We start from the raw sequence: 25,031 nt of genomic DNA on the forward strand, positions 1-25,031 counted from the left end.
TCGTGAACCACACTGCCGCCGCATAGCTTACAACAGATCGACCTATCGCGTTATATGTGGTTAACAAAGGTTTCGTTGTGCGAACCCCGAACGCTGCCGACTAGGGACTTGAGGATCGTGTTCCTACATCTTAGCTTGTCGCAGATAAACACTAACTACCCAGTGGACGGAATTCTGTTGCCATCGGCCAGGACATTCAACACTGAGCTCATCTCCGCCGCCTAGTGGTTCAGAATAGTTTTTATACCCTCAGCATTTATGCTAACGAGGGTATATACACTTTCATAAGTATGTTTGGACGAAATCCGTTTCAAACAATTTGGAGTTGATTTACCCATGACCGTCCGCCTATCGGGCTGGCTGGTGCGCACGATTACTCTCGAACCGATTAACCGATTCGGTGCAAAATTTGGCTTTCGTAATATTTTGTCCACACTTAGTTTAAGTTCGAAGATGGGTTATATCGGTCCACTCCTTCGGGTACCTCACACACAAAATTCCGGAAAAGTTCAGTTTAGGACCTGCTCTCGGATCGCTTTAATTTTTGTTGTAACAACTTGTATTCATTGTCCTCAAGTTCGGACAAATTGTGGGCACGCTAACTCTTGATGGGAATAACCGATTTGGTCCATACCCTAATATATCTACCAGATATAAGGTTCGAATATGGACTATATTTGTCCACGGCTTCGGGTACCTCCCACACAAAATTTCGGATAAGTTCACTTTAAGACCTGGGGCCTAATTATGTGATTCGATATCGAGTTGTTTCGACCTGAGTACTCAAAGTTGGGATGACAACATTCGTTATCGAGTAAAATTATCGAGTAATTGAGCTTAAATTTGCGAGTAATTTATCGAGGCCAAATTGCCTATCGTAAACAAATAAAATAAAAGATTTCTTATTGTCTTTTTGTTTAAAATGTAAAAATTGTTGTTTGTTGTCGTTTTATAGAAGAAAAACGATGTTAGTAAATAATTGGCAGCATTTTTTAAACAATATAACAAGAGAAATTGGGAAAAGTCCTTTGCAGTCGTTTTTAGAAATTGTGATAAATTTAGAATCAAAATGCAAGCAATCATTAAACAAAAACTAGTTTTGCAGTTGTTAAAAAATAAGTTGAAAAATAAGCATTTCTGCAAAACAGAAAAAAATATTTAATATTAATAGCCTTTATTTTATAAGTGAAGTACATTTTAAACATTTCATCCCCCGTTGTTTACCAAAGGAAATATTCTCTCAGAGAGGCTAATGCAAAACACCCACCAAACTCTCCCTCATTTATTTTGAGAGAGGATTATTAAGGTAGATGTATTAGTAATCCGTTACAACAATGTCAAAAAGATTTTGCAAGAATTAATAATTTTCTTATTTTCTTAGCACAACTTCATACCGAAATTATTATTCAATGTATTGTTCAAAAAATTCCACAAATATTTACATTTTTCATTCATAATTTTGTTTTTTTGGTTCTTGCTTTCAAAAAAAAAACACCTTTTTTACATCTACCCAAAGACATAAATACAACAAGATAAGACATTTCTTTTGCTATCATTCTTCAGTGAATGGCTTTTGAATTTAACATAATGTTATATCACGATATGGTGATATAACATTTTTTTCTTTTATACATTTTTACGTATTTAACCGAATTTACCGATCCAATTGACATGGAATTATTCTTGAATAGATCCTTGAATTCATAAATTTCGTTTCTGATACCATTACATGAAATGTGCCTCCTTGGTTGCGATTTTGAATTAACTGCAACCTGTTAAGGGTAATGTTTCTATACAAAGTTTCGTAAACATTTTTTTGTTGCATGCATTTTGTCAGGTCTTTATTACTTTATGTCTTTGATCTACCTTCATAATATTCCCTATAGTCATGGTACAAATACACAGGTAGCCGCATCTGCAATTGTTGGTAACATAAGGTGTCAAAATTTGACATCAATTCAATGCAGTTGACACATTATGTTACCATCAGCTGGCATGATAATGCTACCTGTATTATTGTACCATGCCTATAGATACATAGGTTTTCATAGTTCGACTACCGGTTACTCTCGAAACATTCGATCAATGATTTCGATCGAATCTCGTCATGCCGCTTTTTTATCGTGTCGAAATCTTTTTCACGAGCAAATACTCGATCGAATCGAATCACGTAATTAGGCCCCAGCTCTCGAATCATTTTGATTTTTGTTGAAGCAACCTGTATTCGCTGACTCAATTACTACGGTAAAAGTTTTTACAGGGGCAAGTCCATACACCCTGAGAAAGCAGCACGAAAGGTGTAAAAAACCCCCTATGGCACCATGTGTACCGATTTGGTCCAAAATTTGGCCTTCGTCATATTTTGTCCAAAGATGGGCAATACCGGTCCACTACTTCCCCAATATTTAAAAAAATGACACCAAAATTGTATGCACGATATCTCTCGAACCAGGCAACAAATTGGTGCATACTTTGGACCCCTAATATTTTGTCAAAATTTAGTTTAACTCCTAAAATAGCCCATATCGGTCCTCTCCTTAGCGTACCTCTCCCACAAAAGTTTAATGTTTTGGGTTTAAGTGCAGTTTAGGGTCTGTTCGAAGATCCTTTGGAAATTTATACCGATGCTCCACTTGCATAATGGACTATGTCGGTCCTTTATGTACCTCCTTCGCAACACTTTTGAACTTTAATCCTAATCCAAATTTTTGTCGGCAAACTCAAATGTCCAAAAGGGCCACAAAATTCTGAGCAGACCCTAAACACATTCGATCTGTCCGTAGATGAACGTTTAAATTCACATAGGCTGAGGGTATAATCTCTGTCGGCAAAGCCGACTGATACTTTTTTACTTGTTTCTCTGTAACTTTTGAACAGATAGATATATTTTCATATTGTTATTTTATTTTATTTATTTTATTTTTTTATTTATTTTTTTTTTGTTTGACAGGTAACATAATCGAATTCGGTCTAGTAGTTGCAGAGGAATTTAATGTACAAGTTTTTGAGTCTTTAATTTTGATTTTTCAAAATAGAAGTCGTTATCCCAAATAAAAAACGCCAGATCTGACGAGATCTGAAACTATAGTCTTCCCTACCTTACCCCTTGGTAAACATCGCAATTTTTTTCCCACTAATAAATTAAAGTTGTTTTAATAAAATAGTAAAACAACGACTATGGGATTAAGCTTGACTATTTTGAAAAACAAAATAGAAGTCGTCATCCCAAATAAAAAACGCCAACCCTCCATTTGAGTCTTTTTCATATTTTGCATCTAAATATGATTTTTTTGAGTTTTTCATATGGTCTAACTATTTAAAAAAGGTCAAATATCAGTAAACAAACCATAAAAACATAAAAAAATACAAAAAAATTAAATTCACCCCACCTTGGGGAACTCCGTTTCACTACGACTGGCGCCCAAACATGTAAATGACTATCCAACTTTTCAAACATGGCTGGTGTCAGCCATTAGCGAAGGACCCTAATGCCTTGGGGGTTCCTGGCTATCCACATATACCGTGCTCTAAAGCTTTCAACACTGCAAAAATTCTGTCTGAAAAAAGCTGCAGTTGTCCCAAAGTTTGGATGAGCGCCTATGTTTAGTTCTTCACAGTAAACTTCAGCTCCGGTTCCTTCTTCCATTTTCGACTCATTGGTGAAAAATATTGATGACCATCCCGAAAACCCGGGTTTTTTCGGGATTACTCAAATCCCGAATCCCGGGATTTGTTTCTCCCGGTCCCGCGATTTTTGAAGTTACTTTTTATAGGGCTTTTATCACATATGGAAAACAATCCACTGAAAATGAGTTGTTTAAAATATAATTGAGCAATTGCCACGAAGGGTTTAATTTTAAATACATTTAGAAAATGGTCCGCAAAGGAATACATATTTAAAAGAGATTTTTAAAATATATAGTACATAGCATGGCATAATTACTCAGGTAGTGGTATCGTAAAATTTTGAGTATGTTTTGTCAAAATGTTCTTTATATTTTTGGGGAAATTACAACAAAAATAATTGTTTATGAAGGGATTTGACATTTCATATTCGAACAGCTGGTGTGATACCACTACCTTGGAAATTGTGCATTGGTACATACATATGTATATATTTAATTTTTCGTTGAAAATTGAATTTTTACTTCACAAATAATCCTATAATGACAAGTCCAACACGCACTCATTCCTATCCAAGATGATTACGCTTCCTGTGTCAAATTCCAGATTTGGTGAAACGTAATGGGTGTATTAAATCCAGCGTTTTAATGTATTACATTAATGTGAACAATCAAAAACATGTTATTCAAAATGTAACTGATCGAAGGGGCCACTAAAGTAAATAGACCTGCACAAGTGGTGTTCGTGTTTGCTTTACAAGAAGTATCGTGCTTTATTCGATAAGATATCAATGAGCTAAAAAAGAGTCGGAAAAAAAGATGTCTGCCATTGTCCCTTCTGGTACGCTCTTTTTAAATAGTTTTTTATGTTGATTGTGCCACCTAAGTTTTCATCTTCCTTATCATCATCAGTGCTTTATGGTGAGTCTTTCTACAAATTTTATGTTTAGACAAACCCAAATTATTTCTGTAGAAGTTTTTCAATTCCATATTAATTCCTTACCTTTTTTCCAAAATATAGTGTTTATTAAAAGAAATATTTTATGAATAATTTTTTTTTCATATTCGAATCAAATTGTTAGTTTTATTTTGTTAAATTTATATTATTTAAATTATTATTAAATAATCACAGCCAATTTATGTATTTTCTTATTTACATCGTTTGTTTTTTGTCACCACAATTCGATTCGAATGCAATGTTTTTTCGTTGATGTTTTTTTTTCTGGTGAAATTGTATTTGTTGTTTTTGTATTTAACATTTATCATTTATTTATTATAATCTATTTGTTGTTGTTTTTGTTTTGTTTTACATATTTTTTGTTTTTGTTTCCTTACTTTGTGTTTGTTTTTCTTTTTGGCATTTCAATAACATGTACATATGGCTTATAGACTAGTTTGTATTGTATATAATGTTTGTTTATGTAGAACAAAGATCGTTCATCAAATGATTCCTTTTTGTTTTACATCACTGGGGGTCTGTAGTCCAAACACGGACTCGATAATCTGGCCACCTGAAATTGAAATGTTGAGAAACATACAAAGAAAATGTTAATTTTGACTCTAGTATAATTTTTTTGTTTTAGTTTTTTATTAAAAATTTGTTGTGAACAAAAAAGAAAATAAAATTACAAATGAACAAAATTAAAAAAAATATTTATTCAACGAACGAACGAATCAATTTGAGAAATTACATTTTGATTGATATGATTTTGAAAGTAGAATCTAAATGATAACATACAGTGACTGTCACTGAAAATGTTGCAACCTGAAATGAAAAATGTAAACGTTGATAACTTCGAAATGAGTTGAGATTCTTTAACAATTTAAAATACAATTTTGTAGGCTGAAAAGTTGTCTTTAAAGTGACATAGAAAAATATTTCATTTACAATACCGTTATACTAAAATTTTACTGGAAAACCAAAAATGGGCATTTTTACAATGAGCATTGAAAATGATGCACTACAATAATCGATTCATAATTTCTAAATTGTTGGCTTTTTATGCCATTTTAGTAATCAGAATGGTGGAATAATTGTTTCCCTACAGTTTTCAGAAGTTTTGTCATGGATTCCGACAGAAAGAATGATGTTCCTGACGTAATTTTTTTCGGTAAAATTTTAGTATATAATATATACATATGTATAATTGTTCCACAAACATCCCTGAAGGGACAAGGGGAATTCTCTGATATCAATGAGTGCACCCCGATTCATATTAACTCAATGATATGGGACCTACTGTTTATCGCCGAGTCCGCTTTGTAGAGAAGTTTTACATGGCTGAAATACTCAGGAAATGTCGCCAACATCACTGAGGGATATTTTGCCACCGCTGAAAAATTGTTGATGTTGCCTGGCCGGGGAATCGAACCCACGACCTTCAGCGTGCAAGGCGGGCATGCATACCATTGCACCACGGTGGCTCCAAAAATTTTAGTATATGAAACATTTTTCTATGCCACCTTAAAGACAACTTTTCAGCCTACAAAATTGTATTTTGAATTGTTAAAGAATCTCAACTCACTTTGAAGGTATCAACGATTACATTTTTCATTTCAGGTTGCATCATTTTCAGTGACAGTCACTATATGTAATAAATGATTTCTTTAATTCCTCAGAAGCATCAGTAGACGGAAACAGTAAGAGCTTAACTTTGTACAGATAAATCTGCATAATTACAAAACTGCTGCTGAACTCTTACAAATCCTGCAAGGTATATACTGTTAACGTGAATAGTTGGGCTATACCATGGCAACGGTCTATTCTGAGAAAAAGTTCCCGCACAGAAAGCAATTAATAAAGACCTTTATAATATTTTTTTTCTTTATAAAAGTTTTGATTTTAATTTTTAGAGCAAACATTCGTATAAACTTATGTTTTATTTGACTTCAAATAGGCAGAATGGACTTGTTGGCTTCAACCCATTTTTCTACATTGATGCCAACTCAGCTTTTAATGGTCGACATTAAACGCCCCCTAAACACTTAATTTTAAAGAATTTCAGTCATACTATATAGAATATGTTCAAAGTTCGATCGATTGTAAAACATTTTTGGTTTTTACCATATAACCACTAACATGGACGACTTTAATATGTATTAAGAATAGGATGGTATCTGAAAAGTGTTCTTTCTCGGATCACAGGATGATACTTTTCCAAATCTCTATACTTGTAATCGAACAGAAAACTCATAGAAATCCCACGAGAATGACAAATTCAGAGCTCTGGCAGCTTCAAAACTGTGTTAAAAAATGGTCTACCATCACCTACCCGGGGAGGAAATCCCAAGCGGTTTGTTGAGGCAATAGTTGAACAGTTAGCTACTCTACGCAAAAGCCAGTAAGACGAACCTCGGCACTGATTGGGATTCCTATGAGGGTAATTTCAATACCTACAAGAGTGAAATTAAAAAAGCTAAGCGAAAGTCTTGGGCCAGCTATAGTGATAAGCCAATATCTAAGGATTCCAATCCATATTTAGTATTAAGACGAGATCTACCATAAGTTGTTGTTGTAGCAATATACAAACCTACGTAGAAACATAGGTTTGATGCTGTGTTGGCAGCCACTGGCCGAAACACTATGGTTTCAGTTCAATTCGGTACGAAAGAACCCACTATCAGTGGGTAACTTCCCCGTTGATGTGCAAACATGAAGCCATAATCAATACCCAAACATAAATGGGAGATTAAAAGGTTTAAGTCTTACAAATCGCCGGAACCGGATGGTATAATACGCTGCGGAGCCGGTATTAACAATCGTAACGGAGATTTATAAGGTTTTTCGTATACAACTGGTCTATGGAAAGAGGTAAAAGTGACCTGCATTCACCTGCAAGAGCAATTATCATTCATTCTATTGATAACAATGGAAAGGTAACAGAGTCTTAAAATTAGGACACAAGTAGATTCAACAAATACCAGTAGATTTCACTACGTTTGCATTAAGGGCAAGTCGATAAAAGCCGCCTTCCAAGAGGTGATGTGGAGAATAACATGGAAAATTAGAACTTTACTTTGCCGGCCTTTCGTGAAATATAGGGGTCATATATCCATCCATAACATTCTCAACAGCACAGGCAGTGGAAGGGATTTAAGAGATGCTGGAATGTCGGATCAAAATTGTTAGCAGAGGTACACCGCAAAAGGCATTTCTTTCATTCCTGGTCCGACTTCTGGTAATAATCGACTGGGCCCATGACAATTTGTCTTGGAGTGAAACCGCAGACGATGGAACTCGTACTATTCACCAGGAAACGCAAACGTCCCGATTTCCAGTGTCTAGTTCTGGATGGAGTTGCATTAGAGGTTTCTCACGAAGCTAAATACATCGGTACAATCCTGGACCATCATATGATCCGGAGGAGCGAACAAACAAAGGTCTCATTGTTCCCAACCTCTGGCAGAAGTTAGGACTTAGATCAGAAGTCATACATTGGTTATATGTGGTTGTGCCCTTGGGAGTAAGTCACTACGGTCCAAACTATCAAGGGTGCAAAAGAGCTCCGTCAATTCTGATCACCGGAGCAATGAAAAGCATTCTCTCTCTTAGAACGTTATACTGGATCTCCAACCGACGGATATCCTAATCCAGTTTCAATCTGCGAAGACTACTTTAAGACTCCGAGAGTCAGGATCGTGGCAGCTTCTTTCAGACAGAGATTATTGTTATCAGAAAAGCAGCAGAATTGGTAAAATGGCTTGAAGGCAATTTTACAGGGCCGGTAACTTTACATCTTGATAGTCAAGCGGCCCTCAAGTCCCTCGGGCTATCCTTTATTGCAGGAATGCTCTGCACGAAGATGACTCTTGGAAGATGGATGTTGGGCATCCAAAGCAATCTGACCTGTGGTCTCTCGTAGTAAAGGGTGTTTTTTTAAGCTAGATAGAACTTTAAATTGTAAAAAGTAACACAAAAAATTAAATTTTGATGAAACTTTTTTTATTTGTTTCAGTATACTCTGACAAATCATCATGAATAGACCCACGCTTGAACAACGCTACGAAATTATCCAAATTTACTTTGAAAATCAGTCGTCGATTCGCGCAATTTATAGACGACTTCGTCATTTGTATGGCGTTCAGCGATGAGGCGCATTTTTGGCTTAACGGGTTTGTTAATAAGCAAAATTGCCATATGGAGTGAGACCAATCCACAAGAGACCCTACAGACTCCATTACATCCAGAAAAATGCACCGTATGGTGCGGTTTTCACGCTGGTGGCATCATCGGACCTTATTTCTCCAAAAATGAGGCCGGAGCTCGCGTTACGGTCAATGGTGATAGTTACCGCACCATGATGAATGATTTTTTGTTTGAAAATATGGATGACATTGATCCGGAGGAGATGTGGTTTCAACAGGATGGCGCTACGTGCCATACGGCGAACGCAACCATCGACTTATTGAAATCAATATTTGGCGATAAGTTGATTTCGAGAAGTGGACCTGACAATTGGCCTCCAAGGTCGTGCGATTTGACACCTCTCGATTATTTCCTGTGGGGCTACGTGAAGTCACTGGTTTATTACCTCATCATCTTCTACCTGCCTAGGTTGAACACAATAATCGGAAACTAATTAGCAAATGAACGAGCTTGGTGTGGCTCGTAAGTCGATCGACTTATTGATATTCTCAGACTTAGATCCCTTTATAATGTTTCAATTACTATGGCTTGGCAAAAACACCGAAGTACTTTCTTTCTTTCATACGCTGTTTCTGTTCCGGTGATATCCCAGAAATTTCTTCATCTTCACCCTCAATTCAACAAGCAATAAGTGGGGTTTTGAATCAACTTTAATTGGGATTATTCATGGTCCGGGAACATCTTTCCCCGATAACGATTTTAAGCCGTAAAGCAGGTATAAGAAATACAAGTTAAGTATTTAAGTGCCTGATTACAGTTGCATAGCAGGAATTCACCCCGCTCCGACGAGTTAGACCTGCTAAAGAAGCACGTGCTGGCCGCTATAGAGACTGTGTGAAAATGTTTAAGCAAATTTCCAACTTAAGCAAGGCTTAACATTACCACCTTGAAATCCATTCTAGATGAACCCTATGGACCCAAGTTCTCTGAGTGAAGTGTTCACTGTTTTTAGACAAGTCCGCTGGTCCCAACTCGGGATGAAGATACTGGGTGAATGTTAAGCCTATGGCTTTCGAATACAATTGTTTAGGATGAATGCCACAGTACGCAGATAGAGGAAGTAAAGGGTATCGGATAAGTGCTCTATTTCGTATCAAAAAACAGGTCCCACATTTCTCGTGAAAAGGTCACTAGAAACCGACTACTTTAATTTTGCAAACGCCAAGCGAACTCATTTTGCAGAAGTTTTATAAAGATATTAACAAAAAAACGTTTACAAATACATACATTGAGATTGGCAACATGATTGAAACTTAATTTTGTATTTTAAATAAGAAAATTAAATAAATTTGTGTAAATGAATTCGTATTATTTCAAATGTGTAGATTTGTACAATAATAACGGCATAAAAAAACAACATCATTATAATATTAAAACTCTGTTTACCTGGTTAAACTCAAGTGAATCCTGAATCCCATTTTATTGTGATGCATGTTGATCCTTTTGTAGAATTATATGTGTATAATGCATGTTTTCTTGTTGTTGTATAAAATCAGAAGCACTTGTTGTAGAACATAACATAACAGCATAAGAACGTTGACGTTGTTGTTGTTGTTTTTGCTTTAATATTGCCAATATTGCTGAATCATCAATCAATTGATATACGAGTACTAGAACATCTAGGGGGGAAATCACTTGGACTGGATACACTATGATTTCAAATTCGATTGTATGATGATGCTGATTTCGCGTGGTAACCAATTGTCTTCTCTTCTCCAACTTCGCCTTCGTCTCCTCAATCACCGTCCTCATCCACTCACTCCTTTTCAACCACTTCATCGTCGCCACCACCACCATCACCACCTTCGTTTTTGCCGCCATGTTTACAATGTTGTACTTCATTTTTGCCAATGACAGACATGTGGCATAACTGCTGCTCCCATTCCAACTTACATGAAGTCGTCTGTTGGCTATGCTCGAACACTACTTTTTCATCTCGCCATAGACTGACGACGACGATTCAGACTCAATTGTTTTCGTTGTACTTGCGGCATTTTTGGGCGTTCGTTCTCGCTTTCGTTTGTTGTTCTTCAGAACGTAGCCCGGATACATTTCCATGTGCAACTGGCGTTCCCTCCGCGACTTCTCGTAATAGACACTCTGTTCTTCGCGGGAAAGTTCATGCCAACGTCGACCCAAAATTTGATTAATTGCAGCCGATTCCTTGAGCGTGCACTCGGCCACTACTTTGGCCCGCATCTCCTTCATGTACAACATGAAGGCGTTCAGTGGTTTCTTGATATGTGGTTTCTTCTCATCGTTACTACCTCGTTGACTGTTTTTTGTTGCCGGCTTACTGTAGGGGTTTTTAGAATATCGGTGATTGACTGTTGGCGTTTTTGTTTCCTGATCGTATTCCTCTTTCAGGCTGGGCGCCAGCGGCAGATGATGGGGGCCAATCATATTGGAAGGTGCTCGGTGGTGTACTGAATTCAAAATATTGGGTATGGTAAAACTAGATGGTGGTGAATATACAGAGGGCGGGTGCCAGGAGGCGATTTGAGACAAGTCCGGTGGTCCCAACATGGGATGAGGATACTGGGTGGGGTGAAGGGAGTACATAGCTTGTTTCGTTAAGCCCATGGCTTTCGAATCCAATTGATAAGGCGGTATGCCACAGTGCGCGGGAGGGGGAAGACTATCGTATAAGGTAATTCGATTAGCTATTGTTGCCGGCAAACCGCCGATTGTCGCATTTGGATATGAATATGGTGCCACCAAATAGCCCATATTGAACACTGACGGATCATGATCCATACGGTTCGGACCACACGGTGTTGATATTTCTACGCTTTTTTCCTCACTTTCGGTTAAGTCGATTAAACTGGATTTTTCTTCGAATAGATTTTCCGACGATATGTTTTCATCTTCACGGCCACCTTCATCTTTGAATATTTTCACCTCATCTGTACTGCCTAAATCATCGCTGGGAGAACTTGTGCGACGCATATTGGCCATGATGTGATTAACTATTTTATGTTGGATTTGATTTGATTTGATTATTGTTGTTGTTGTGTTTATGTGGAGTATAACAGAAATTTGATTTTGATTTGTTTGTTAATTTTTTGTTTTGGTAAAGTTTAAGTTTTCAATAAGAGAGTATACAATATGAACAACATTTATAACAATAACTAAGAAGAAGTACACTCAATATATAACATGTTGGGAGAAAAAAATATATAGAGATTTTGTAGAAAATTGTTAGGGGAATTTTTATTATTATTTTCTCAGTTAATTTCCAATCATTTTTGAGCGGGGTAAACAATCATGCCAAATAAATTCAAATAAAAACTAAAAAAATATTAATTATTTTTTGGTTATATTGTTATATTAATAATATAATTAATTTTATGTAAGAATTTTAAAGAGCTGTAATTGAAAATTCAATATTTTAGGATTTCTGCATATCTTATTTTCAATATTACGAACCCTACTATTGTTAAAAACTGGGCGGATGTTGCAATTCTTGAGATAACGTGGCAGGCTGTTGGAACTTTAGATTCAGTCTTTCCTACAAACATTTGAAATATTATATCTACGAACATTTTACTCTTAATTTGTGGTTGATTTGTCTGGGAATAAGGCACTATTGTCTAAACTGTCAAGTGTACAAAGGCCTGAGTTAATTCTAATCACCGGAGCAAACGAAAGCACACCTCAGGCCGCTTTGAACGTGATCAGGGACCTCTAAACTCTGCATATTCTGATTCATTTTCAAGTGGCGAGGAAGCTTTGGACTACGAGAGTCAGAAACGTGACGAGTTTCACGGGTTGGACATGCGAAGGGCTTACACAGCTTGAATCTGACGACAGTAATCACAAAAACGGTTATGTGCCCACCTCTTTCAGGTTTGACTCACATCTAGTAAATATTTCAAACTGTGACATTTGGTCTGAAGGTAACTCCCCTCAGAACGGTTTAGTATAGATACAGGATGGAGACTGGCACCGGTGTATACTGCGAAAAGTCATTTATCAAACACTTAAGTTTAACGATAATAAAACAGTCTTTCAAGCACATATTCTTGGGAAAAAGGCAGATTTAATAAGAGGAATCCCTCTCGCTAGTCTGACGGCCCTTAAGGTTTTCAAGTCATTTACCATAAACTTGCCAGCTATCCTTGAACGCAGAAAGGATCTGTATAGTATACGACATATCGTTAAACTTGACTTGGTGTCAGGACGTAGTAATAACACTGTGCAAGAAAATGGAGGTGAAAGTCTGGGGCGCGGAAAATTCCTCTTGGGGAAGAAAGGCCTTGGTGAGTATATTAGGATAGATCCGCCGTGAGTCGAACTTCCGCGTTATGGGCTGATGAAGTTTTTGCTAGAGACCCTGTAAGGCATCATGAATTAGCGTTATATCTTTGTTCACTGTTGTTTTAGCTTATTTTTGAGATGACATGTCTGGAGTCAAATCAAATGAGGATTATTTTCGTAGAGCACTTCGACCTTCTAACTCACATCCTTCAATATCCTTTTCGTCCTTTATTTAAAGAGTCGCTATAAAAGTACTACAAGATGACGTTTTTCATCTTCGAAATGTTCTGCAAAAATGTCGATCAGAAAATTTTAGGTACGGCTCTCATTGAGAACTAATCGATTTTGTCGCGTTTTCGTGGTCGTTTTGTGCATGAGAACCTAGCAGAATGGACCTGGATGTAAGGTATCGAAGTCCATCAGGACATAGAGCTGCATTTCTACTGGACACCGTCATAAGAAATCTATGACATGCATGTCGGAGGACAACAAGTTTGAGTACTGCAGGTACTTCTCTGCCGGTGTCCTAGTCAGGCTGTTTGGTGCCCTTGAGATTGCACCTCTCTCTTATTTCTTTCCCATAGAACCCGCGGACCTGATAAAGTACTGCTGTGGGACGGGTATTCTTAGGCCTTCTTAAGTTCGATTAAATTTCTTCTCCAAACTTCTTATCCTGTCCACAAAGTACTCGAAATACCGAACTATAGCCCAAATCGAGTATACCCTTCGAAATACCTGAAATGGGTAGGAACCAACAATTTTTGGCAAGATTTTCTACCCATAATAAATTCGTAATAACGAGTTACAGCTGAATCCAGAGGAAAATGAGACAAAAACCTTCGAAATACCTGAAATCGGGTCCATAACAAAGCAACAACAATTGTTGGTAAGGAGATTTTCTACTCATACTCGTCCTTTGAAAATGTTGATGTTCTGGTCAGGGATTAATTGAACCGCAGCTGAAAATAGAATAGTCAGCACTCATTTATATGAAAGAAGTCCCTTGCGCTTTCCAGGATGCCGTGGTCTAGCATTGCGCAATAATGATCTCCCGACAACTTACATACTATTTCTATTTGAACCGCTTTACACTTAACCGGATTAACCCAGTGAGTTGGGATTTCAAATGTCAATTCCATAGCGCAAACGTCAAATAAATCCTCATGAAGCGGGTTAACCAGGCAAAAAAAAAAAAACTCTAATGTAACTATTAGAATAATATATTGAAAAATGTAACTAAAACCTTCGAAATTCCTGAACTCGTTAGATACCTTTATATAGGGTCGTCTATACCAAAGCATGGACCTTAGTCAACAATTTTTGGTAAGAAAATTTATATTCCACAGAGAATTCGAACTACAATATAAGGTCAACAAGGCACGACTTAAGCATGCCATTGAATGTGAATCCAGGGATCTTGAAGTAGGTAATGGTTATGTTGTCAATTACTTTAGTTTCCAAACCGATGACACGACTGAAGAACTGTGACACTTTTCACGTTAAGATATGTTCATGGATTAGCTTTTTTCATCCCAATAAATTTCAAAATACATATATAATAATTTCGGTCAAAATTGAATTTGGCTAACAAATCTTATCATTCTATGGTAAAAATTCCAGAACTTACCTCTAATTTTCAAACAGATAAAACACAATAACACATTTAAGATTACATATTTGTTGTAATTATTATGTATATATATTAAATTCGTTGTAATTTAAGGAATTAAAATAAATTCTACAAAACCATACATAAATAGTCATGTACGGTCGTTTATTTAGGCTAAGCCTTTCTATATAATTTGTAAGAATGGTGTGTTTATAAAGAGTTAAAATGTGTTTTAATACCCAAATCATAAAAATGATAATTTGGGGTTTGTTTTTATTAAAAATTTTAACAAAATCAGAGAACTGAGAGATAATTAAAATATTAAATATATGCATGTATGTATATGTACCACAACAGAGAAATTTTGTTTTTACAACCATGGGTTAGAGCATCCAAATGGCAATTGGAATGTATTACAACTTGGTTGGAATACCATCCTTAAATTTGTATTTTCAGAATAAAATTTTTTCGAAAAACTCAGTTTTCTGATAAGGATAAAATTTTGGTTTTCATTGTTTTAGAGATCATTTGTTGTTATTAAGATAAATGGAAGAATAAGAGAGGTTACAGCGGGTTCTCTAACGTCTAGTAATAAGCAAGACGAGTTGTATCTAATAAATATTATTAAAATATGTGTATATAAAATATATATGTAATTTATATATCGTTGCATTGAAGACAAATGTTGTTGTTCTTGTTAATCCTAATCTATTGTTGTCATAATTGAAATGAATTGCATTAATCCACCAATGAGCATATCATCATCACTGCCTCCGATATGTTAGATATTTCACTCAAAAATTTCTTTTTCATTTCTATATTTTTGGCACTTAAACAGACACAGATCCCGTCAAGGTCCAGCCAAACACGGAACCTTGTGCAACTATATCGCCGCCGTTGTCATCATTGAGGAGGCCATCGGATATTATTTTTGGAAAAACATCTGCTGCCAGTACAATATGCACCTCATCTGAGACATAAAAGTCAGGGTCAGCCAATAGCAAACTGTCGAAGGGCGACGATACCTTCAAATCCTGTGGATATGGCCGCAACGGTAATACATTTGTCATTAGAGCCTGTACATCTAATATCCAATTGACATTTTGCACTGTGCCTAATTGTATGGTGCACATACTTTTCTCATCGACTTTTGTTGTGACTAGTTTACATTGCCTGACAATAGTTTCCGAAATTGTTGTATATGGCTGTGATGGATTAATGAGAGCACGTACAATACGCCTTATACCGTTGTAAATCAATGCTAAACGCACCGTTGGTATTATAACTTGTCGACGAAACATGTTGGCTGGCGCTGTTGTTGGGGTTGCCTTTGGCTTTTCAGAGGGTTTCTCAAGGGGTTTAAATTCACCAACATGATGCAAAGAGCTATGATGCCGTTTATGGCACTTAATGCAGGTCTTTACCGAATTACACAGACCAATGGTATGTGAGACAGCCAAACAGTTGACGCAATATTGTAATCTTCGAACAAATTCCAAACGTTCATAGGTGCTCAACTCTCTGTATTTTTCACATGTTGCCAAACGATGATCTTTCTTACAAATCATACATGGCCATCTACGCATTTGTTTTTTAGATACGCCACTTAAGTTCTTATCACGGCTTCGTCGATCATATAGCTCAGGGGAACTGCTGCGATCTCTTGGTGAATCACGATCATCGTTACTTCTGCGCGATGACCTTGATGGCGAGGAGTAGTGTATTAAGGCGTTTTGCCGATTCGAAACTGGAAATGCAAGTTAATGGGTGTACGAAAAGACTTAATTGGTGTGTGTTAATAGGGTTATAGTTTGTTTTTTGTCCAGCTGTGGGACAAAATGGGTAGCTTATATAATTTCTATTTACTTATTTTGTTTTTAAAGAGATAAAAATCTATATTTTAGAGTAAAAATCTATGTAGATATAATGGTAAAGGTTGTTTGTTTTGTTTACAAAATACAGGGTAGTTTCAATTTATAGTTTTTGATTTTCGTAATCTTTATATGATGTTTTTTGTGAGACTACTTTGACTTTTGATATTCCCAATGCAAAAATTTATTTTTTAGATTCTACCTCTATTAATTATTTTCGTAACCATCCTCGTTCCATGAAATAATCATCATACACAGCTCTAAGACTAGAAAGCTTTTTTGAGACATTTGTGTCAGATTACATGCATTTCAACATCTTTAGTCACATACTAAAATATATTTCGCAAGATCATTCACAAAAGCAAAAATTTGTCATTAATCCACGTTTTAATTTTTTACGAAAATTATTAGATTGTTTTCTCAATTGCGTGTAGTAAAACATAGCTTTCCTGTTATTACCCTCTGAAAGAAACATTATTGACAGCTTTTAATGACATAGGTCGGCCTCTTGAAATCTACCCGGCAAAAATACTCATTACAAAACCCCATACTAATTCATTATTTCAATAATGACATTTGCGCGATTTTTGTTGGGTATGCATAGCCAACATACGTTAATAAAGGTCGTTTGCTAATGTTGGATTCCGTGGCCCTTCAAAATACCTTAAATACCGGAAAACAGGGGGACCAGTATATGGTGGCTATTCCAAATCGTGGAACTACATATGTCCAAAATGTTTGTTGGAACAGTTTTTTGACTCCTTTTAAATTACATCCGATTTTGGCCAAAATTACGATAAAAACTTTAAAATACCTGAAATCGAGCGGCACGGTTATATGGGGGATATACCAATTTTCGTTGTAGAAATTTCTTGACCATATTGAATCCTTAATGCCAAATTATAGCTAATTAGATTGGCAAATGTAGCTAAAACGTTCAAAAATAACTGAAATAGGGCGGCACCGTTATATGGGCGTGTATTTCAAAACCTGAACCTATTGCCATAATTTTTGGTGGAGTAGTTTTTTGGCCACAGGGAATCACATGCCAATTTACATACTATTTGGGCCGAAAACGTCGATAAAAACTTCAAAGTACCCGAAATCAGGGGGAACCATTATATGGGGGCTATTCCAAAAAGTGTGAAGAAGTTTCATGGGCACTTTGAACCTTAAATTCAAAACACCTCAAATCTGATGGCTATTCAAAAACGTGTCCTAAATGATCTGTCTGTTTGGAACATATTGGAGCGTACATAAACTTCAAAGCAGGTCTATACAAGGCAAGTCCTTTAACTGAATTTTGCTAAAAATGTTAAATTCTGTGTGGAAGAAGATACCAGATATCTATAATCGAACTTGACCTGCGTCTCGAAGAAATATTACGTTGTGTAATGTTTGGCCAAATCGCTTGCTACTCAGCGAGATTCTTCACAAAAATTCAAAATTTTGCATAAGTGCAGTTCAAGAGCTGTTGGAGGATTGTACTTTTTGATTGATTTTTGTGGCCACGTCCGTGCTTCCTGACATATTGAACCAAAAGCATTAAAAAATCCTACCTATGATCAATTAAAAACAGTGCAACCGTGGCGCAATGGTAAGCACACCCGCGGACTCGTCGATAGAAAGTAGGACCCAAATCATTGAGCTAATATAAATCATGGTCGCTCATTGATATGAGAGAAGTCTCCCTTGTCTAGAGTTTCTGGTCGGGAATTCCCGACCCGGGATTTCCCGGGAATTCTCGATTTTTTTCGGACGGGATTTCCCGGGAAATTTTTTTGAAATTCCCGGGAATCCGGGTATTTGTATTTTTCATATATAAGTCTTACATTATTTATCTTATAGATATTTAATGTTGAAAATATAGTGGAATAGCGATTATTCACGTCCCAATAATTCGTAATTCCCGATCATTTGTAACAAACTTAGGGTCCATAGTAAAAATCACGATAATTCGTTTAAAGTACATACATTTTGGTCCTCTCAATAATTATTGTTTTTTTCTGGAATTCGAAGTCTGTATAACCTCACATAATTCTGAACTTTTTGGAGCCATTTCCTTGTTGTTCTAGTACATATTTTTATTAATGGCATTCTTGAAGTATATTAATTTACTAAGATATAAACTCTGTAATCGATTCGAATTGTTGTTTTCTCCAAAATTATTGTATGTAATATTAAAAACTGTATAATGTGTAAGTGACAAATCGTGTATATTAGGAATGGAAGTCAATAATAACCACATATAGTATGTATGTTCACATAAGTACGCTTCTATATCTTTGGTGACACCGCGGTGCAATTGTGAAGATTTGTACACAAAAGGTCAGCCTTGTAAAAATCCTTTATCAACGGATTTATTCTATGATCGACACGCCCTTCGAACCATAAAAAGAACCCCCCATATCATTGAACTAAAAAATAGAGTCGCACAGCAATCTTTGATATGAAGGAAGCCTTTGCGAGGATGGTCGTGGGAAACAGCAATTTATATAATCTCCGCAAATTAGTCAGGAAGAATTGGTTGGCTTGAACAGCTGCCATATATGATGTATTGGTACTTTCAAGATTTCGGCGTATCGTCGTTAATATTGTTCCACATTGTTCCAAAGAGATAACTAATGATACAACTATACATATAAGGAGTATTTATTTCCTTTATGGTTGCTCTCTGTCACGTCTATGCCCCACAAACTCGATTTCTCATAGTCCCGGGAATTCCCGGGTTCCCGGGAATGAGAAATTTGTATTCCCGATTTCCCGGGAATGAAAAAAAGTCGGGAATTCCCAAACTCTACCCTTGTCCCTTCTGAAAAGTTTGTGGAACAATTATTATTAATATGATTAACTAAAATGGCTTATTGGCACGATAACTATCGAAAATAATGACTCCCAAAATTAGAGCCGCTTCCATGATGGGCTCCTTCAGGTACCTCCTATGAAAAAGTTCAATCCAACTCCAAACGTTCACGACCGTTGAGATAAATACCCAAAAGTTCGAAAAAGCTCTATATTTTAGTCGGCATGTTCTGAAAACCTCCTAAATACATCATTTTTGGGGAAAAGGATTTCGGTCATGTAGCCGGTATAGATGAAAATCACAATATTCACAAATGCTGAGTGTATACCTGTGACAGCAAAGCAGACTAATACTTTTTTGCGTGCTTATTGATATTGATGTGGTATATATTTCTACAAAACACACGTATTCTCTCTTTCTTTTCATATGCCGTGATTTAACAATGGGAATGTTGGCTTACCACTAGTAATGCAAGAAATATTTGAGCAACAGTACTCCAAACTAAAAAAAAATTTGGGAAGTTCCCAGTGTTAATTTCCAGTAACTGAATTTCTCGAAATATATACCATTAAGGCAAAAATAACAATTGACGGAAGCCGATTTTGCTCTTCATTGTGGTTCGTTGTCAGTATGTCAGGATATATGAATTTGCCCAGAAGAAAATTACGGTCGAACTTCTCTACAGCATGGCTGCTGGGAATTCAGAATTACTACGTTATAGAAAAAAAAATTGGTTTGTGTGAGAATGGGCTCACATTTTTTTACGTTTTGTTCGAGATGTTTGAATGTAGCTCGTTTTGATCAGTACAACATACTGCGAGGGCTGCCCGCGCTGACAGGTTTTAGCCTAAACGTGTTATGTTATTTACAGTGACATGAAAAAAAAGGAATTTACTTGTAAACATTTTCGTCCGATCATTTTTCACATCTTTCGACGTAGATAACCACGACAAGAGTGCATCGGTCAAATTAAATCTTTGTATTTCGATTAAGGATCATCCTATAGCACTATGAAAAACCGGTTAAATGAATTCAATCGCGGCCGACGGTCGCGAAAAAACGAAGGTCGTCAGGGAAGGCCAAAAACGGTCATTATGCCAAAAAAAATTAAACCGTGCGTGAACGGATAATACAAGAGGCATCCTTGGGCATTTCTTCCACCAACTAAAATTTGATATTCCATGAACACATGCCCTCAAAAATCGAAAAAAAGGTCCGGCAAAATTAGACAATAGTTCAAAAAAGGCTCTCATGGATTGGGGGCAAAGAAATTGTGAATAAAAAGATCGTAGTGCTTCAAACGACATTTATAAAATCGTCACAGACGAATCTTGGATCTATGCTTAGGAGCCCGAAACAAAACAGGAATTGACAGTATAGGTCTTCGAAAGCGAGCCATATCCAATGAAACTTGTTCATGTAAGAATCACTTCGAAGCAAATGGCCGCCTTTTTTAGGCAAAACTGGCAGTTTGGCAACTATACGCAAGAGAAATGTAGGACGGTTAATTCTGAGTGGTACAGTACAATTTGTTTGCCTGAAGTCTCCTGGGAAATCCGAAAAACGAACTGGAGAACACGAATGTTACTGCATCATGATAATGCGGGCTCTCACACGTCTATTCAAACCAGCGTCTGTTTGACAGAACAAAACGTCGAATTTATGGTCATCCGCCGTAAAGCCCTGACGAGGGATCTAATGACTTCATTTGTTTCCAGCATATCAAAAAAAGGCGTGGTCAACGATTTTCGTCACCAGAAGATGCTGCTGAAGCGTTCAGAAACCATGTTTTGGAGGTGTCTCAATCGGAGTGGAAAAAGTGATTGAACAAATGGTTTAAGCGCATGAAAAAGTGTATAAATCATGCTGGAGACTACTTAAGAAAACGATAAAACTATATTGATGGTAGATATTCGAGGTTTCATTGTTAGGCCAGATATTTATCGTGTAGCCCTCGTACTTATAGAAAACATCACCATCATTGCACGCTATAACCTTTTTTACTAGATTTTATTAGACCTTCTCCATTTTTATTGGAGTTATTGACCCCGTCGACTATAGTAACTTATTTAATTGAAGTAAATTTAAACTTGTATAGCAGATACAAATTATAAACATAACACTCTCTTTAAATATTGCCATTCACATATCACTAAACAAATAAGAGATGACGTTTGTAAAGAAGAATACAATGGCTTGCGCTTTCTATTTAAATACAGATGTTTAGAAATTTGACCAATCACTGAAATCACTTAATAAACATCGAATCATAACAAATTCTCAGTCTTTCAAACACATCTACAATCATCATTTGATTTCAATTATCTGCAGTATGCCGGTGTTTCTTCTAACTTGATTTAATATTACAACTTTAGGTCCTTACTTATCACTTATTAAAGTTTTTAATTAAATTCATGAGAAAAATTAAAAAACGGTGGAAAGAGGAGATGCTTAGAACTGCTTGAAGAGCAAAAAAAGGATGGGAAGAAAAAAAAAGACTCTAATATACCAAATATTTACGATAAGCACTAGGCAAACAATTGTAGGCGCGGTGGATGGATTATTTTAAATATGTATATCATGGGGTGCATTCCGAGAGAAAAGATGCTCGATGCTGATGATGGTTACTTTCAACAGTAGAATGAATGTTTTGGTAAACTAACACTAGCACATGTCGCAATTTATTCCCGTAGTTTAATGCATTGGGTGGGTGGATGGGTTGGTTAATGGGTAGCTTAGCTGGGCTGGCTGGTTGGCTGACTAACTGACTGGCAGTGGTTTATTGTTGGGTGGGTGAGTTGTTGGTTCGGTGGATGGGTAAATGGGTGGCAAGCAATGTGGCGTGGTAGCGGCACTGTGAGATAAGGGTGACCGACCAACATTGTTTTCCTTTTTTAATTAACGACGAGGGAACACGGCGCATTTGTTTCAGGGCTGATTGATAATTTATATATGCAGAGTTTTTCCCGCTGTAAATGACCTCCAGTGGGTTGGGTGGGCGCTGAGACATGTAATGTGGGTATGCAATGTTTACAATTGCTTTAAAGAGTTGAAAACACTTGTTTTCACACGAATGAACACGGCTTTTACACAAATTTGTTTCTTTAATTTATTCAAATTAAATCAATTTTGTTTTGGGAACACATTTTTCCAACACTAGAGTCCACTTTATTATTTACTCTACACAAAGGATAATAGTAAGTCTCTTTTATGTTATAAATCAATGGTCTTAGGACCATAACTTTTTTGTTTGCACACATACCTTCTTGCCATTGGCTCATGTTCTCTTTTACTTGGCCTGGGTAGGTATCAATAATCACAACTACACATTAATAGCACTTAATTCCGTCGTCCGCGGTACATAATTTATCAAAGTCCACTAAATCGCAAATTATTATAGCATTCGTATTCTTTTGGTTAGTCGCATTTCAATCAACTAAAAAATATCCTGTATCTGGGGAACGCCAGCTAGGAAACAATAGAGCACTTTCCTTACACCCCCACCCAGAAAAAGCGCACATCCAATGCAACGCAACACTCACTTGCATGTGTACATCATCGCAGAGGCGCAAGTAAGTACAGACGTCGTTATAAAAAGTCATAGCACACAGGAATAAAGGCGGGCGGGCGTATAAATGGAATGGTATAGGCAAAACTAGCAAGCATGTGGACAAGCAAGCAGCAGGCGGGAACGAGTTACAGGAACTTTTTGATATAATACAGAGGAGAACGAATGAACGAGCAGAGCATGCAACTTTTTACGTTTTGGATGGATTTTTGGGGGTAGTAACTTTGGAAACTTTGGACTTGACGCGCTTACCTCTGGAATAACTCATTGGCTTCACCGATAGTTGTTTATTTTCGGCAGAATAATTGATTGTTATTAAATCCATTCACAAATCCTTGCCGTTTTCCATGTATACACAAAAAAGGAGAAATATCAATTTCACTCCTTACTTAATACTCTTAATACTAGGGATATATGCGAAAAGTACAAAAATCGTAGTCGACTTTTGGTTGAAGAGAAAATCGAAAAAATCAAAAGTCGACTTTTGACTTCAATTGCCTTTTTTACCGATTCTTTGATGTTTATAGTTATTTTTCCCAGTTAGCAATTATTTTTTATAGTTATTTTCCAGTTCATAAGCAATTTTTTCGTAAATCATTTATTTTTGATGTACATTATAAATAAAAGCGCTGTGTTAACAAACATATCTAAGTTCACTTTGGTGAATAATGTTCAACTCTTTCGTTCAACGAAAGAGTAGGACAAAACAGATTAAACGATAAACGAAAATAACCAAAACAAAAATAACAACTGGGTAAGAATTGGGTGTGAAATAGACGACAAAGAAAAACTAAGTCGATGTGTATTTCGCACCGCCGATAGTTTACGCGTACTTTCTTACAAAGTTTACAAAGGGCAAGGAAAGTCAGTAAAAGTAAAGCCTAATTTACACTTGGCTCATAAAGCACACCTGTAGTGCGATTCTCTAACTCATTTTTTGAGTTACCGACAAAAATCGGTAAAATTAAAACTCAAAATTATGAATGAAAAGTTCAAATAAATGTTGATAGCACTCTTTACGACTACTTTTTATTCGTCGCTAACTTATCGAAAAACATCGTTAATTACCGAAATTATAACCATTTTAATTTTACCGACATTTGTCGGTAACTCAAAAAATGAGTTAGAGAATCGCACTACTTGCGCTGGTTCTATCAAAACTTGAAATTAACCCCCAGTTTATGTATTTCGAAACGAAAATGTGTGCGCATGAACCACACCCAAACCTTAGTTCTTGAAATATTATTTCCTTTGCTTTTGCTTCAAAACAAAAAACAAATTTGAAATGCACACTCAAATTTGGTAGTTTTTCTTGCGTATTCATTTTCTTATCGACATACATAAACAGGCCCTAAAAATATTTCCTTTATAATTATACGACCCCATAGAACAGTACCTCTCGATTTTCGGCATTTTGAAGGTTGTTGCCTCAATATTCCTCCGAAATGGCTGAAATTTGTTATTTAGACTTCATTGGGGATGCTCAACCTTCTCTTTAAATTGGTCGGTATAGGTCCACGCCTTCATATAACCCCCCATAGAACTGTATCTCCCGATTTTCTGTATTTTGAAGGTTGTGTGGTTGAAATTTGGTATTCAGTCTTCATTTAGGGTATAAAACATTCCTCTCTAAATTTGTCGGTATAGGTTCACGCCTTCATATAGCCCCCATGAAAGGTACCTCCCGATTATCGGTATTTTGAAGGTTGTGGCTTTAATATTACACCAAAATGTCTGAAATTTGGTACTTAGTTTTCGTTGGTGGTATAAAACTGTTCCCCAGAAACTTGTCCGTACAGGTCCACGCTTTCATATTGCTCCCATTTCCGACTAAAATTCGTCGGTATAGGTCCACGTTTTGATATAACCCCCTTAGAACCGTAGCTCCCGGTTTTCGTAATACCTCACATTGTTTTACCGAAAAGGTGAGAACACAGTCAGCTCTTAGCTTAATTTTCCTGCTTAGCTTATTTCTTCACTAGGCCGCTTATTTCTTGGTATCACACATCGAAGCGTAAAATTCATGGGCGCTATAAACATAATTACATATTTCAAATAAAATTCAATTTTTTAATATGAATTCTTCGTAAGTAATTAGGATCTATCATAGAAACTGCAGCCAAATCCTATTTTTCAGATTAAACACGTGTT

The 25,031-nt window shown here is 36.4% G+C and overlaps 2 protein-coding genes across 5 annotated transcripts in view; both read right to left on the reverse strand.

Moving 5' to 3' along the window:
• LOC141386778 (probable GDP-L-fucose synthase) overlaps positions 1–10,630 on the reverse strand; it is a 29,142-nt gene extending 18,512 nt beyond the window's left edge. The window contains exon 1 of the mRNA XM_073955692.1: positions 10,541–10,630. Coding sequence (XP_073811793.1) covers positions 10,541–10,630 — 90 coding nt within the window. The remainder of the gene's footprint in view (positions 1–10,540) is intronic.
• On the reverse strand, positions 4,860–23,543 carry LOC141404864 (protein pangolin, isoforms A/H/I/S-like). Of its 4 annotated transcripts, none has more exons than XM_073988650.1 (3): positions 23,133–23,543; positions 10,156–11,738; positions 4,860–5,134 (listed from the first exon to the last, which is right to left on the reverse strand). In XM_073988650.1, the coding sequence occupies exons 1-2, from the start codon at positions 23,203–23,205 to the stop codon at positions 10,693–10,695; spliced, it is 1,119 nt and encodes a 372-aa protein (XP_073844751.1). In that variant the 5' UTR covers positions 23,206–23,543; the 3' UTR covers positions 4,860–5,134; positions 10,156–10,692. The 4 variants fall into 4 exon arrangements, with proteins under 4 accessions (XP_073844751.1, XP_073844749.1, XP_073844753.1 ...); XM_073988648.1 differs by having other exon boundaries at positions 22,575–23,499; XM_073988652.1 differs by lacking the exons at positions 4,860–5,134; positions 10,156–11,738 and adding an exon at positions 14,692–16,385 and having other exon boundaries at positions 22,575–23,529.
• Between the last annotated feature and the right edge of the window lie 1,488 nt (positions 23,544–25,031).

The sequence above is a fragment of the Musca autumnalis genome, unplaced genomic scaffold (genome assembly GCF_047663935.1).
Source record: "Musca autumnalis isolate F117 unplaced genomic scaffold, ASM4766393v1 scaffold_5, whole genome shotgun sequence".
NCBI classification, from domain to species: domain Eukaryota; kingdom Metazoa; phylum Arthropoda; class Insecta; order Diptera; family Muscidae; genus Musca; species Musca autumnalis.

Excerpts from the sequence above, each read along its gene's own strand:
- LOC141404864 (XM_073988650.1), bottom strand. The coding sequence starts at position 23,205 with ATGGATTTAATAACAATCAATTATTCTGCCGAAAATAAACAACTATCG. Across the intron at positions 11,739-23,132 it reads GCCAATGAGTTATTCCAGAG|TTAATCACATCATGGCCAAT; the intron begins GTAAGCGCGTCA and ends AACATAAAATAG.